At 36.0% G+C, this 17174-nt stretch overlaps 2 protein-coding genes across 2 annotated transcripts; one reads left to right on the top strand and one right to left on the bottom strand.

Annotated features, from left to right (window-relative positions):
* The first annotated feature begins 228 nt into the window (after nt 1-228).
* On the top strand, nt 229-8360 carry Got2 (Glutamate oxaloacetate transaminase 2). The gene is made up of 11 exons (XM_021330285.3): nt 229-335; nt 872-1094; nt 1649-1805; nt 2241-2384; nt 2573-2779; nt 4630-4725; nt 4974-5124; nt 6317-6491; nt 6958-7108; nt 7593-7722; nt 8042-8360. Exons 2-10 carry the CDS (start codon nt 1009-1011, stop codon nt 7716-7718), a joined length of 1293 nt encoding a protein of 430 aa, XP_021185960.1. The 5' UTR covers nt 229-335; nt 872-1008; the 3' UTR covers nt 7719-7722; nt 8042-8360.
* Nucleotides 8361-9344: 984 nt separating this feature from the next.
* LOC110373124 (BRCA2-interacting transcriptional repressor EMSY) lies at nt 9345-16337 on the bottom strand. Its single transcript, XM_021330283.3, has 6 exons — nt 16121-16337; nt 15806-15980; nt 14812-15115; nt 14282-14450; nt 12288-14207; nt 9345-12202 (listed from the first exon to the last, which is right to left on the bottom strand). The coding sequence occupies exons 1-6, from the start codon at nt 16179-16181 to the stop codon at nt 11733-11735; spliced, it is 3099 nt and encodes a 1032-aa protein (XP_021185958.3). The 5' UTR covers nt 16182-16337; the 3' UTR covers nt 9345-11732.
* Between the last annotated feature and the right edge of the window lie 837 nt (nt 16338-17174).

The following is a 17174-nucleotide window of genomic DNA, read 5'->3' on the forward strand; positions in this document are numbered from 1 at the left end:
CGCAGTCGAACGTGAATTGTATGTCGCTTAAGTAAAATTAGGAGAATTGGGCCCCTGCCTGGCCATGTAAATTCCGAATAAAAAAAACCGGATCGTGTGCGCTAGTCTCACGGAATCCCGAATTTGAATTCCTGATCCGGAAACCGTATCCGGAAACCGAATGTGTGCTTCCAGGCTAATTCTCAGATTTGTCAACACTGACAGATTGAGATTCTAAAAACCGTTCAAAATAGTTCAAAATTTCAGGTTCCAAAATGTGACGCGAGTAACTTAAATTAAAAAAAAAATAGTAGAAATAACAAAACTACAATGGAGTACATGGGATAAAGATTATGGTAAACTATTTCTTCAAATATTGTAGATAGATTTATCGTTTAAACTTATTTTTTCTCTAAAATAAAATATCAATTAATGAAAAAGGAACCCAGATTGTGTTTGCCCGGCTTTCAGCCAAAACTACAGAATCGATGTCTAGAGCCCTAAAAAGGACATAAGTGGGCATCTTTTATCTGGATGCGGGAAGGAGAGCAAGTCATGTACCTACATTATAATAAAGAATTCCCGAAAAGCAAATTTTAAAGTTGTATAAAATTCATGATGACCTTTTGTGACATTGATATCCATCATATCCATCACATACATGCAAATGTGACGTTTGCTAATAATAATGTTGTCAGCTTTTTAAAAAATCCTTTCGAACTGGGTAAAATTCTTTTTTTCGTCATCACTGATAAGCATAGATTCATGAAAGAATACTAAGCGTCTTTGGGATACTTACTCAAAATTGACAAAAAACCTGAACTGGTGTGCATGTTGGAAGGCTAATAAAATAGAAGCAACGCTGACGACAAAAATTAAATATTTTTTTCAGGGACTTTGTAATCTTCCGTGGTGATCACCTACAGCTACACTTGCTCAACGGCAGATAAGCGCAGCGGTATTGCTGCGGTGGAACTTTAATTAGTTTACTCGTGCAGAAGCCACAGCTGGTGTCAGACAGTATTAAAAATGCCTCCCTCTATGTCGTTGACGGCTCAAGTGTTAGCAAGGAATACCAATGTGCCTATGTTTTACGCAGCCTCGAGGGCTGCCAGGTGAGCAATTCGCCGGCATCTGGTTATTTACGTAACTCATGTGTTTTTGTGCAAAGAAAATAGATGATCTTGTAAAATGTTAGATGTTCGCTCAAAACCACGTTTTAGTTGTAACTAATTATTATTTTTATTGATATCCTTTTTGTATTTAGTGTCAAGTGTAACGTAAATAAACGATATATTGCTAATATTAACACAGTATCAACATGTGAATACCTACATATAGGAACAGTATCTAATAAGATTCTTACAAGACAGTCGTTTGAAAAAAATATTTTTTTTAACTAACTTAAAAAAAATAAGGTTCTCATTTTAACCTACATAGTAAGTATGTATGTTTGTGCGCCATTATCTCACGTTTGGCTGAAACGATTTTGAGTTTTCGGTGCAGGATTGTTCGGACTTAGGAGTAGGTTTTAGGTAATTTATGTCGGTAGTAGGTTTGGTCAGTGGGTCGTCTTAGGGGCAGAGTTTTATTTTTGCAAAGTTTATAGCTATCAGTAAACATACTTTAACAAACCTGTATGACATAGATGAATGAATAAATATTGCAGCTCTTTCTGGGGCAAAGTTCCTATGGGACCCCCGGACGTCATCCTGGGCATCACGGAAGCTTACAAGAAAGACAAACACCCTAAGAAGGTGAACCTGGGTGTTGGTGCGTACAGAGACGATGAAGGAAAACCTTTCATCTTGCCATCAGTGAGGAAGGTCAGTATTATCTAACATGCATTATACTTAATTACATAGTTGCTGCAATGATCTATCTATTTACGTTTATTTACTGCATGTACACTTCTTTGAGATAAATTTATATTTAGAGAGTTTTTTTTGTTTGCATTGGCAAAGGACAGAAATGTCAGTTGAAAGTTATGCTATAAGATAATACTCAGAAAATTAAAATTATTTTATGTTATCTTCTGCCAGCGGTTTTTTCCGTCTTCCATGGAAACTACATCAGGCACCTGAACAAAAAGTATCAAGTAGCCATTAGCCTTACTCGTTGGATGGGACATCTGAAAAATTCCTGAGATTAGCATTTTCAAATGAAAAAAAACACTTCAGTGTTATAATATTGTAGCTTGATTCCGTTATTGCCAACATACTTAGGTACTTGTATAATATTTTTGTTGTGTTAAATCATAGGCAGAAGAGCTGGTCTACAGCAAATGCATGAACCACGAGTATGCACCGATTGCTGGGGAGGCAGTATACACCAAAGCTGTGGCTGAACTGGCCTTCGGACAATGCAGTTTAGCACTCAAAGAGAAAACCAACTGCACAGTACAGGTTAGTTGTTTTCAAACTTAATACAATGTTTATAAGAACTTTTAAAAATATTATTACTCATATTGTATGAAGACACAAGCGCGAGTTCGCACTAGTGATATTTACAAGCATTTTTAAGCTGTTATACTATGCTAGTGCAAGTCTAAAGTTCAATGCTTTTTAATGATATCAAAATTTTCTTGTCATAGACATTATCCGGTACTGGAGCCCTCCGACTAGGTCTGGAGTTCATTACAAAGCATTACGAGCAGGTGAAGGAAGTGTGGTTCCCCACCCCCACCTGGGGCAACCACCCTCAGATCTGTAACACCCTCAAGCTGCCCCACAAGAAGTACCGCTACTATGACCCCAAGACGCATGGCTTCAACCTGCAGGGTGCCTGCGAAGATATCTGTGTAAGTTATGTTTATCTTATCAGCGTTTATTATGTCACTATGATATTGTATGTTATCAAACTCAATAGTTTGAATGGAATAGAAGCAAACATTTTTATATTATTTTGATCTGTTATTTGGTACATGCTAAATTGTTAACAAGCATAGGTGTTTGCGCAAAAAAGTACTATAAAAAAGATTTGCGTATTTTATCTTTTCCAAAGCATATTTGATGAAAGACCACACGAAAAGGTAACGCTTGACGAGAATTGTAGACTGTTAAAATTATCACAAGGCTTCTAAATAGTGTGTAAACATTTCTAATGCTTCACTTTCATTTTATGATTAGATGCTGTTAGTACTAGTTACTAAGCCACTAATATTGTTAGGAACACACCCACAAAGCAATAATAGGACAGGCGAGGGAAACGATTTATGCCCTAATTTGCTATAAATAAAAAAAATTACTCCTTTACATTTAATTCGGTACTTAATTGTACTTACTTTGCCTTTTGTCTACTTAAAGCGCGATTATTGTAAATTCTCAAATACTATTATCGTATTTAATAGGTATAACCGGTTAGGGCGTAACAAAAAATATTTACTGGTTCTTGTAAGATAAAACGATAAAGCTATTCACGAGTTGTTCGCGTGATATGAGTGATAGGATATTTTAAAAAAAAGTCGGTTGGAGACAAATTCATTACACTTGATATACCTACTTGAAACCTAATTATGGTAGATTGCTTACATTACCCCAAAAGTATGACGAAGTGTGTTTGTAACCTTGACCTTTATTTTTGTTTCGGTAGATAATAATTCTTAGACATACGTGATACATAATTAATATGTAATAGTTGCTAACATAAGCATCACATCCGCGTAAATGGTACCATGATATTATGACGACATAACGACGTCTTAGAATGAAAACCTCGACAATGCATTTTTTCTCAATATTTTTTTATTGTATTTCTTGGAAGGTAATCGTAAAAAATATCTAATACTAATCCTTATCCTGAAAATTTATCTCTTGCACTAACGAGTTTTTCACTCTAAGGCGTCGATAAAATGTTAAAACTAGACAAACAAATTGAAATAGAAATTCCTGAAGCCCTTAGTGTAGGCATGTGGGTCTTTTCCGCGCTTCCTCCACACAGTTTATTCTTATTTTCAACTATTTATGAAATCCAATAGTCGATTTGCACTTTGCCTCTCCTACGCACCGCATAGCGTATAAACATTAATTCTTTCAGCTGCTTCAGCAATTTGTAGCGCTGATAGGCATGTACAAAAGAAACGCGAGACCTGCGCTCCGCGCGCCGTCGTAATGTCTTGCAGCTAAAAATTATAATTTTCCAGTTTTAAAGGATCAATAAATCTAAAACAATGGCAAGCATGGCCTTATCGCAGTCGTGAAACAATTTTATACTACTCAGTCAATGTATAAGTACTACCAAACGACCCTGAATAAACTAACTGTAGTTGAATTAGTAACAAAAGCTTATTATTGTTGGCATAGTAAAGGCTATGTTGATGGTGATATTACAGATTACATGCACTAATCCATACGTAGAATATTATACCTAAATGCATCGTAATATTTATCTGTCTGCGATGATGCCACGATAAGACGGTCGAACCGATTTGGATGCAATTGGATTTTATAATGCGGCTGAAGATGCGGGTATATAGGTCCCTTTATTCATAGGGACTTGCGGTTTTTGCTCTTCTTGTTCGCCGCACACCCCTTTCAGGTCCACACCCCCTGTTTTAATCAGTGTCCAGGACCCCCGAAGAGGCAAAGAAGTCTCTGGCTTTGCCGGTGTGTTTTCTAGTGTTTTAACACTGTAATTTTATTATAATTGCAGTCAATGCCCGAAGGCTCCATCATTCTTCTGCACGCCTGTGCACACAACCCCACTGGTGTCGACCCCAAAAAGGAAGAGTGGCAAACTCTGTCGAAGGTAAGTTCTTTAACAAAAATAAAAACAGTATGAAAAAGGACCTTCAAGTAAAACTTTCAAAATCAAAAGGTGAGGTGTTTTTTTATATGAATTTTGTCCGGGTAAATGGGTTGAGGAGGTCAGATAGGCAGTCGCTCCTTGTACAACACTGGTACTCAGCTGAATCCAGTTAGATTGGAAGCCGACCTCAACGAAGTTGGGAAAGTCTCGGAGGATGATGATGACTTATAAAATTGGATAATTGACAGATTATCAAAGAGAAGAAGTTGCTGCCATTCTTTGACATGGCATACCAAGGATTTGCCACCGGCAACGTTGACAACGACGCCTATGCCGTACGTCTCTTTGAAAAGGAAGGCCACCAACTGATGCTTGCACAGAGTTTTGCTAAGAACATGGGTAAGTTGATAAAATTATTATTAATTTGAAATATTAGAAAACGGCATGTATGTAAAGCTAAAACTGTTTAGAATTTTTTTTTGGCTATACACTATAGTGTCATTGTAAATTAACTTGTACAGTCAACTTCAGATTAGTGGTAATAGTTTCATAGGAAAATCGTACTAATTACTATTGAGTTAAGGTGCATGACAGTTGCCACTGATGTGCAGTCTACCGTACTACACTGTTAATTTTAACCAGTTAAAGAAGAGTTTTAATTGCACTGATGGTAATTGAATTCACTTTTTCGATAAGACTTGCAAGACGTTGATGAATTATAGGGTTTGTCACATTAGCTGTCGGAAAGAAACCAAATATTTAGCGAATAATGGTGACTAGAGTAGTGGAGTTATGCAATACCTACGCTAAGAAGTTCATTGATAGATTAGCTGATTACATAGTAGATAAGACGGCAATAAGTGACGCATAATAAAAGGAGTTCAATTTCAATTGGCAAAGTGAAGTCGCTACTCCATATTTTATGACCCGTTATTGTTATTCTGATTAGATTTCGTTAATAAAACGATGTAATATCGACATCTATGTATAGTCGAGTTCTCGTGTCGTCATCCCGTGTTTGTGAACGATGAACCGTTTGTTTACAACTGACCTTGTTATCTTATCCGAGTTTTATTTACGTCATTCGCTCGACCATTGTGGGGGTTACTCTGAGTTATTAACCAGAAAATATTATTTGCGTATCCGGTTTAAAGTGGATACTAATTATGTTTTCTTGTTGTTATCTTATAATTTGAAATATTCCGTGCGACTTTATCTTTATAAATGGGAGGCCAAGGACATTTGTACCCATGGAAGTTTTATATGAAAACTGATAACATAATTTGGCAAAACATAAGTTGAAGAAAAAGTCAAGTTTTCTTTTTATTTAAAATAGATGTAATAAAATAGATCTTTGAAAAATCAAGCTCCTAAATTAAATAATGCACAGTGGTAAATAAATTATGCGCAATGATAGGTAAATTATGCCCATCGGGGTTGTGCATAATATTTTTTCCTAAGGGAATGTAAGGCGTCTTCCATATCATCCGGTATATTTTGAAAACATCCCCTATTAACAGTCAAAAATTAATGTTATAGAATCACATACCTACTTACTCTTTACTCAAAAAACTCCAAATAACTCTTCCAGGTTTGTACGGAGAGCGTGTGGGAGCTCTCACCTTCCTTTGTGGGGACCCCGACACTGCCGCCAACATGATGTCCCAGCTCAAGATCATGATCCGCACCATGTACTCCAACCCCTCCATCAATGGATCCCGCCTCGTCACAGAAATCCTCACCTCCCCCGAACTCAAGAAAGAATGGTAAGCTATAGAAGCGATGGGTCTGCGGGTTCGAAAGAGTTACAGCGACTTTGCTATATAAAGGGCTCTAAAAGGAACAACGTGGGTTTTGGTCAGTAAGTCTGACACGCTGTTCCCACAGCGGAAGGGGTCATCCGATGGGAAATCACCAAAAGAAGAATCATAGACTGATTTATATAAATCGTTTAGTTCCCAAGTTCATCGACAACTTAAACGTCAGTTTTCTAGCAACAATTGACTATGAGCTTCCATTTTCAAAGAAGTAGAAGTAAAAGCAGTTGTCAGTGAAATTGACCCTTACGGGACTCCGTCCTTAACACGACAGTACAATTCATGATATGACTGATCAAGGATCAAGTTTCCTTAGTTTCAAGTTCAGACTGAATCATATAGTTAACATAGCAAACTTATCATATGCCTGTATAGTTTTTATTATTTCTCTTAAATCTCTTTCAAAACGTTCCAGGTTAGAGGATGTCAAACTCATGGCCGACCGTATCATCACGATGCGCAAACGTCTGCGCTCTGGTATCGAGAAGCACGGCAACAAGAACGACTGGAAACACATTACTGACCAGATCGGCATGTTCTGCTACACTGGACTCAAGCCCAATGAGGTAGCTATGCAAAAACATTTCAATGTTTAAATAGGGTCCGAAACATGGACAACAAAATGACTAGCGGAGGTGCCGTCGGGGTACGGAAAATCTCCTAAGAAAGTAGCGCGCCATAAAGCGGACGTTCGTGGGACGAGTGCGTTCATTGTCTTCGTCCATAAACGCATTTTTAGGACCCGATTTTTTTTTGTAATACGAATAATCAATGACAGATACTTGTAGCTGACCTAGAAGATGGCGTCTGACCTACCCACATTGTGGCATCACCGCCCATCCTTCTTCATTCCGTTGTTTGAAACCTATTTGAAAAATTCTATCTTTATTGGGAAGTCTGTTAATATTTCCAATGCGATTCATCCATAAACTTGACAGTGTGTTTATCTATTTACAGTAGCCGACTCATATATTATCAGTTGTTTACTTGAAGTGCATATTACATAACCCAATCACAAGTATACTTACTTCTATTTTTAACTGTTTCCAGGTTGAGCGTCTCACTAAGGAATTCCACATTTACCTGACCAAGGACGGGCGTATCTCCGTAGCTGGCATCTCTTCAAATAACGTCGATTACATAGCTGAGGCAATGCACAAGGTCACCAGCAAATAATAGGGTACTTGTTCTTATTATTATTTTAGTCCTGCAACATTGCTTTTAAAATGCAAAGAGCATTTACAAAACTGCGGGTTTCTATATCCGATCTATCCATTGTTTAATCGGAATTAGTTTGGATTTTAACATGTGAATCATGTCAATTGTCAGTCCCTCCGTCCTCTGTAATTCTTTTGAAGTAAACTGTAACAGTGGTAGTTGGAGCAATTCTGCGTTTTTTATTCTGTTGATTTTAGATAGCAGCATAAATTTAAAATATATCTGTCATATTATTCAAGTTATGTGAAGCATACATTTATATCGGAATTACTGTTTTTCAGCTACACATTAACCGACTTAGTCAATTGTGTCGTGCAGTACCGTTGCGTCGCGGCGTTTCCGAGATTACTTCAACGTACCGAGAGAACACAGTATTTATAAAACCAGCTTGTTTTTAATTATTATTTTTCTATTTGCTTTTATCATATACTTTTATATCTATTTTATTTTTAAATTAAAAAACGTAACCCTCTTATTCATAAAATATCCCTTGAATTTAATATTTTTTTAAACTGTCTTAGTCATATTTAAGTTTATGATGTGATAAGTGAAGCATTTGCAATAACTTTATGAATAAGGGGCTACATATTTGAAACAGAATTATTTTCTTTTATTTTTTATTTAAGGTATTCATTTTTTTTGCATAGGTGTGGACAGAAAAATACCCAATTTTGATTAAAATTTTATTCGTTAAAATAAGTAGATAAAATAAACTTGCGAAAAACACAGAAAATTGTATCAACATGTTTGATTCTACGACGGTCCTAGGAATAACTACGCAAAATATTTACAGCTGACGAAACAAATAAACATCTTACTCTACGTTTATAAAATAAACAGATGCAGGTCAATCGTTAACATTGCCTCGAAATTTTAACAAGAATTTATACAATAGATAATCCTTAAAGGACAATTATACCTAAAGGGAACACATTTTATCCACAATTTTATTGCATCGTGGTAACAATCTTAAACATATTCACCTGCATCCTATATTGACATAACCTATTAACATTTCGCTAAACTAAATCAGTTTATTGTAGGACATACATAAATATCCAAAATGCTTTTTCGTACATTATTATGATACAAAATATACTAGTACATTTTTATAAGTTGACAGGTAGTCAATGATATCTTCCATAAAAATAGTAACATTAACATTATATGTACAGAAATTATCATAGAACAAACTAATTGCTACCCATGGCACTATTTCTTTAGAATGTACATACATTCTATTTAAAGCAAGAAATATGTACCATTAATATACACACCTCGACTGTCGAGGATTCCTTTATCTTGAAGCTCCCATTCCGACCGGGCTCTTCTGATCTTTGCGAGGACGTGGCTCAGGTACAACCCTCTTACGAAACATATTACTTTTGGAAAAAGGGCTTCTCAATTTAGAAACTTCAAAAAATAAGATTTTCTTTAAGAATCATACATTCAAAAATATATGCAAAATTTGTGTGTCATTAATTATGCACAATCACTACCACATGTACTACAGCTAAAATATCTCAATTGCTCTGATTATAAGAAACGTAAGTATCATGTAGCACCACCCTTTTTGTAAAGACAAAGTGTAAATATCTACATTAGTTCCTTACTGCATGTCTCCCTCACGCCTCCAAGCCTCGACCAGCGGTGCTTCAAATACTCATCATTGGTAAGTTTACCCCATAATTGGAGAAAAAACAATATACAACAATTAAAAAGTTATTCACTTACCACAAACAAGGATCTATCGATATTAGGCCTTTTTGCACTCAACTTGGAGTACATTTGAACAATAATATTGTTACATTAGAACTTAATTAATGTGTTTATCTCTCACTCAAAGGGCTACTTTTACACTGAATGTAGTAACGACTAATTATAAAAATGAATATGACGGGGTTACCAAAGGAAGCATGATGTGTACTTATAAGTTGCTATAACACCGTTTTAATACAAGTAAATCGGTAACAAATACTCTGACAACTACAAACGTAACAGAGTGTATGTGCAACGTGGTACCTATATGTTTTTTTACAATATACTAAGATATAGCAGCTAGATATATCTGTTTGAGAGATATAGGAGTCAAAACACTCAAAATATTTTAATATGTTGTTTTGTAAAAAAGTGGATGAAGTGGTATGATCTATATTATATATTTGAACTTTTACTGAAAGCATTGATGATTATTTAATGTGTATTTGTTTAGGGTTTGCTGCATTGTGCAAGAAAAAACATAATTCAACTATTGGGAATCATAAATGAGGCTTAGCTTTTCTACTACTATTACTTGGTTGATTTGATTGGTTACATAATGCTATTAAGATCTATCTATTGACTTTAAAAACTGCAACCAGGACACAGAGGCAGTTATTTAAATTATAACATTCGAGTTAATATGTGGCTATTTCCATTTTTAACAGTTTATGGTCCATTTTCACAGACAACATAAACATCCGATTTCCTTAAAACTACTGTTTACTTGGAAAATTCAACATTAAAATTCATAGTAAACAGTTGTTTTAAGAAAACTGACGTTAATTTTGTTGGTGAACTTGGACTAATGTCTATAACTTTACACTGGGCTATTTATGCTATAAAAAGTATATGATACAAATATATGTACATCTTTATATACCTTACCAAGTTACCTACCATGAAAAATAATATTTACTGCAATGTTTTGCTATACATATTTAGTAATTGTTATGCACCCCAGTTACATCTATTTGAATAGTAACAACTATGAAACTTGTGTAATAAATAATGTGATTAATATTACAGGTGTGTTATTATAATATGAAAATTCTAAAAAGCGATGTATAATAAATAAAATTATTCTATATAAGATATATATTTTGTTTAAATCGCCCGAAGGCTATATCAACAGTAGGTACACTGTGTATATTGAACATTATTGCTGCATTAACTCGCCGTGAACACCAGTCTTATACTTAGATACAAACACAATCACTATGTCAAAATCAGATGAATTAAAATTAATTAAGAGGCCATTTTATTGGTAAGACAAACATTAAATGTAAATAAAATTCATAATCACGAACTAAACAACTAGAAACAATTTGTGCGTTCTAATAATGTCTAGGTACTTCATGACAAAGTTGCCTTGGTAAACTAAATCTAAGCTTTTAATTGCTATACATTCCACACTGAAATATATGTGGGACCACAGTAAGCACCAGACTTCTGTAAGATAGTGGTAAAACAAGTGGTCCCATATTCTTTTAAAGTTATATGTAATCATAAACCCAACCTCTCTTCACACATACCTGAGAATATAATTAACCACTGAAACCCATTACTACACAGAGTAAACTGCATGCATTGTCATTACACCAACTTAATATAATATGCACATTTTTGAATGCAGGTTAAATATATTATATTGACCTGTACTATATGCACGTTAAAATAATATACTAGTTACTGTAAAATGTTAGCAGTTACCTTGATTGTAAGTTACAAAGCAAATGCAAAAATGTATCAATTTACATGAATAAATGAGTTATTCATGACGCCTACGTTTTATTTGAATACTCTTACTTGAGCAACATGTATCAAACCTTCTGAATTATATTCTTTTTTCATTGTGTTTGTAGAAATGTTGTGGTTCCAAAATTATAATGATTTAAGTTTTTATTTTCAGTTGGAGATGTAGCTTGTGTAGATATGTTGTTGAAACCAAACTAGTAAAGTGTATTTCAATCTGTTAGCCTCTTTATTGTTAAGGGAAATATGTCATACGCAGATAGTATACAAACACCTTTCAAAAACTGTATATTTGAACAGAACAAACAAAACAGCACTATGATCACGGCTCCCGAGAGACCGACACTGTCATCACTTTACACTTCACATTATATGTCCGCGCTTATTCTAACTTCATTACATTTTATTAACGATATCTTCCACAGGCTCCATCATATATTTAACCTACTTTATTGCTCATTATTTATTTAAAGGCATAGTTTCACTTACAGTTTGTGAGTCAGTCGAGTTAGCGGAGTCTTCGCCTAACAGTCGACTGAGCTGGTCGTCCAGCGTGTCGGCGCGGCGCGGCTCGCGCTTGGCGTCCACGGCGAACACGTCGTCGCCCGCCATCATGTCGCCCTCGTCCAGATACGAGAACGAGTCTAAGTTTATGTCTGAAGTCGTGATTGCAGTGCTGTAAATGTCTATTCTCTTCTGCATCGACTTAGCTTCGGCTACTTTCTCAGAAAGTTTCTCTTTCGCCTTCGTGAGCGCTTCTGATTCTGATTTATCCAGCTTAGAATCGTTCTCTTTTAGCTTATCTAATTTAGTTTTAAGAGCGAACGACGAATCGTTACTTGACGAACCATCGTCTTGCAGCTGGCTGAGTAAGGTTCGCGTCGCGAGGGACATTGCGCTCGAACTGCTGAACATTTCGCTGCTCTCACCTGAACAAATATTTAGGTATTCTTACAAATTAATCGGAAGAACAAACAAAAATAAAATAAAGGTGGAATCAAATGAATAGATTACCGCTTGGTGTCGCCCGTTGCATGCTTTCCTGTGCTGAGTGTTTTTTTGATTTGTGAGTGGTGATGTATTCACTGTCGCTGTCACTGGACATGCCCAAGTCTAGGTGTAAGGAGTTTAATTTATCTTCATCTTTCCCCTTCCTTGATACCGTGTCCAGTTCCATTTCCCAGTCGGTGACGCTCGACGAATCTTTGCCACCTTCCGATTCTTTTGTGTAATTTGATTTGCCGTCATCTTTCTCGATGAGTGACAAACTGGTATCCTCAATGGGTACCATTTCTCCTATGCTCTCGGCAGTGGAGTCTAAGCTGCTTGCATTGCAAGTCTCTTCTGTTATTTGGTTATCGAACAACACTGGTGTGTCTGCGGTTATTTGAGATAACTTTTTGGAGTCATCGGAAGTGCGCGGTGCGTTGCTCCCGCGACTATCTAATATCTCTGACATGGTGGTAGTGCGGCCGGTCTGTTCGTTGTTCAACTCTAGTACGATAACATTGCCTGCGCACTTGGCGGCTTCGGCTTGTTCTGATTTTGATGCTTGCAAAAGTTGATTAACATTTTTACCCATTATAACTTTAGACATGTCGTTCCCATTTTTGGCAAATGTTAAGGCTTTACCTATCGTCGTACCCTTCTGTACTACAATAACACTGCCTTTCGCACTAGATGGTCGAACGATAGGGTTCGAAATTTTAGGAGTAGTTACCGGCGCCAAACCCTTAACGGGAACAATATCCGCTAAGTTAGCGGTTTTAATTGGCTCTACGCCAACGATTTTAGCGTTAGATGGTATTGAGCTAACTGTTGTAGGTTTAGACATAACAGTCATAGCTGGCGATTTTGTGACTTGTGTGACGGATTGGGAGCTCACTGGTACTAACTTCATAGCAGTGGGTATACCCTTGAAATGTATTAGTGGGATTTGCCCTTCGTTTCCCGATTTCGTTCGAGCCTTTGCAGGTAACACAACCATCTTTTGCCCTGATTTAGGATTCAAAACGACTGCTTTCGCAGATACTCTTAAATCAGTGGCGGGAATGCCCTTAGGTGTAAGTGTTTCAGTTAATTTGTTTGATATGCTGTTTGTACTAGTTGGGTTCTCCTTGTGCGGCGTGCTCACGGCCGAAGTGATTATTACTTTAGAGTTGGGCATGCTTTTGTTTTCTGACGCAGGTTTAGAAACAACGATCATTTTTTCAGTCATAAGAGGCGTGCTAGGATGTCGCGGTTTCGGCAACGATCCGATCACTTTCGTAGTCACTAGTTTACCCGAAGGGTTTAATCCTTTCTGAGCGGAACTGGGCGCTACGACTACTTGTCTGTTGGACAAGAGTTTTATACTTTCAGCGGGTTTTTGTAATAGTTTTAGTTCAGACATTTTTTGTACTTTTTTGTCTGTGGTGATTTCGCCGCGATTTTTTATGATAAGTTGGCAAGGTTTCCCGGATATGACCTTATTGGTGACGGGGGTGCTCTGCGCCTGCAGCGACGCGGGGTCGTCGGGGTGCGGGTTCTCCGACACCTCGAGCTCGTGCGGCACTGTGGCGGGCTGCGTCAACAGCTGCATGGTGGGCGAGTCCGTCACCATCCCCGGGGAAGACAACACTTTAGGCTTCAATTCGTCCATGTAGTCTGGTTTCGACTTACTACCTAATATAGATTGAGCATAACTAGCTTGAAAGGTGTTAGGGGGCCCTGAATACTCCATTTGTATTGAAGTTGGATTGTACTGTTTGTTAGGGGAACCTGGCATTTCTTGTTTTTTCATTTGTGATTTAGATAGAACACTATGTGCACCCTTGGCACTTTTGTGTGATCTCTTGTGTGGTGTGGCGCGCGGCCCGTGACCTTGACTCGGTTTACTGGTTGATACTTTGCTTACTTGGTTATATGAGTGTTTTGACTGGCCTGACGGTTTACCTGCACAAAATAAAATATCATTAGATCATACTTTCAACATTAATATGAAAACATAATGATATTGATTAGCTCACTTGTTGCTGGTTGTGAGAATTTTGAGTACAGCTGTGATAAATTCAAATGCTTTTGGTTGTTGTTGACAGGTATGTTTCTCATGTTTTTGACAGGAGTGCTGGCATCGTCTGGTATTGCACCACTTTCAGGAACTTTCCGTTTTCGACTCACAAGTTCAGTTTCCCAAATCTGAAATTGAAACTTATTGTGTAGTTTGTAGTAGACTGCATAAAATCAATGCAAAATATGGTTTATTGAAAATCTTAGTGAACTGAACAGCATTTATGTTAGGCCATACATATTTTACTTTTATAAAATTAGGCATGGTGAATGAAAAGCATAACAAATTCTTGAATGTTCATTGGTATTATAAATCTGCATGTTTTCTGTTTACAGTACGGTTATGGGCAAGCTCAATCTTTTATGACTTATTATACCTCACAGTTTATTGTTGTTATGTAAGTAGTTACCACTCATATGCAGAATCCAATGAGCTAAGATTTTTAGGAGAATATTTCTTAAATTTTATAAATTGAAAATGGAGACTAACTTTAGTTGTCTGATCTTCCATGGCCACAGGAGGGTACATGGTCTCATCCATGGTGTCATTAGATGTGAGGGCACTCTCTGCAGTTTGACCCTCAGCATCTGGCATCTCTTCCTCATTAGACTTTGGAGCAATGAGTTTTTCAGCTTCCAGCCTCTTCTGGATTTCCTTATTTTCAGCTGCGGCAACTTCCGCAGCTTTATCAGCGATTTCTGTGTAAATAGTCTGTGCTATGCCCCGGGGCATCAGTGGCACCCGCCTGCGACCCTCGCTGATCCATGCTAACCCTGTGTTTGGGCCTGCTAACCTAATGGGAAAGTATAATTATTATACATAGAGTAAGGTGATCAAAAATATACAAATCATTTGAAATATATATTATCAATGTTGATATTTATTTTTATCTAAAAATATTTTTTTTAATGTCAAACAGTACACAGTTATCTCAAATCAGTAGAAAAAAAAAACATTTTATGTAATCATCAATTTCTATATTCTTGTAAATAATCTATATAATCGTATTTCAAAACACTGCACACATCTTTCCATCAAAAGTAAAACTTTTTAATTAAAAGACAAACTTTTTAATAAGTTTCATCAAAATATTATTAAAAAATAATTTGACATTTCAGATGAATAGGTTATCTGTCAAAATTTCATATAATCAAAATTACTTTTTCACACTTTTATTACACTAAAACAACCAAAAACGTTTCCAAAAAGCAGTAGTCAACTCACATTGTCACACCAAACAAACATCTACAAGGCTGAGATTCAATATAACAATACAATACATAAAAAGAAGTTAAAAAAATATTAACTTTTAAAACAATCTTGTATGATTATAATGCATACAATCCATTAGAAATGCTATTAAACCAGAGCAATATGTTAATAGCTATGACTTTCAGTTACTCTCAGCCATCTTTGACTTTGTGTAACAGTGTTTAAAAATAAATCAACAACCCTACACTGAAAATATGAAATATCTACTTACTGATCAGCAATTGTAGCTAATAATTCATCATTAGACACGCGGCGCGCCTCAGCGCTATGCCGATCATTGCTTATATGCAAAACGGCGCGCAGTTCCTCCAGTAGCTTTTTTCTGTTGTCTTCCAATGCTCCTTGTGCTCTAAACACACTGATCATATTCGAGTAGGCTTCCAATTCTACAAACAAATGAGTAAACTGTTACTATCTAAGCATATTTATAATACGATTGTCGACAAATTAGCTACAACGCGTTGAGTATAATTTAAGAAATCCATAGGAGGGAAAATGAAAGCCATTTATAGGACTAAATATATACCGAGTCTGCGGAGCGTGAGGCGACATTCGTCGCGCGTCATATTAAGGAGCATGGGCCACATTTTAGACGGCTTTTATTTAACACTAAAAGTTAACTCTTGATTATATGATTTTAAACATATTTTATAAAATAGTCAATTGGCAAATATCCATACTGTTTACTTCAAACGACAATTCGTTCATTTTGACACTTCAAATAAGAGAAGCGAAAATATAAAGCGTCGTGTCTATGTTATTTAGTGATACCAGCTATTTTCCTACAAAATCCACGTGAAACCAAAAAATCTAAGGCAAAATTATCACTGACAAACGAAAGTACATAGTTTTGAAGACAATATTATACAACTAAAATGGGATAAATGTTTGTAGATTGAAAACTGTGAATAGAAACAAAAATTTATAGGTACATGACTGCTTAAATATACATATATTTGTACTGTTTTAATGCCGACTATGTCTCATGGGATGAATTAAACGTTAATAACCATAACTCATATGTAATTCTACATCATTCTACATATGAAGTAAGACTATTTTTGTACGACGAAGACGATGAAACAGGTTCGTGATCCAGTCAATAAAATAAAAACATTGCAATTTTTATTGGTACATAATTGGCGGAGAAACGAATGAACATACAAGCAATTAAATAAATACCGTGAAAGATATGACTTTTGTCATTGTCAATTTTAATAGAAAACGCTTGTGAAATAAATAAGGGATTTTAATTACTACTTAACAGTTTCCACAGTTTATGGGAAAACTATTGATATAGCAACATAACTTGTTTGTACCATAGACGTAGACGCGTTGAGTGGGCATTTACAAAGAAAGTACAGAAATGACATGTTTTTTTGCAAACCTATCGTTTTATTAAAAAAATATAAAGTAAATTTGTCCAATAGACGTTCAAACTGATTATTGGATTTTTTTAATTTTCTTCCTATTTCTCTTAGAAAACAGTCAATCTGTAGCGTTTTTGACGTGCTATTAGTTTTGCGATAAGCACAAGCGTTCCTCGCAAACTGTTACCTCAAGAGAAACAAACCTATTTT

The sequence above is a fragment of the Helicoverpa armigera genome, chromosome 6, assembly GCF_030705265.1.
Source record: "Helicoverpa armigera isolate CAAS_96S chromosome 6, ASM3070526v1, whole genome shotgun sequence".
NCBI lineage: Eukaryota > Metazoa > Arthropoda > Insecta > Lepidoptera > Noctuidae > Helicoverpa > Helicoverpa armigera.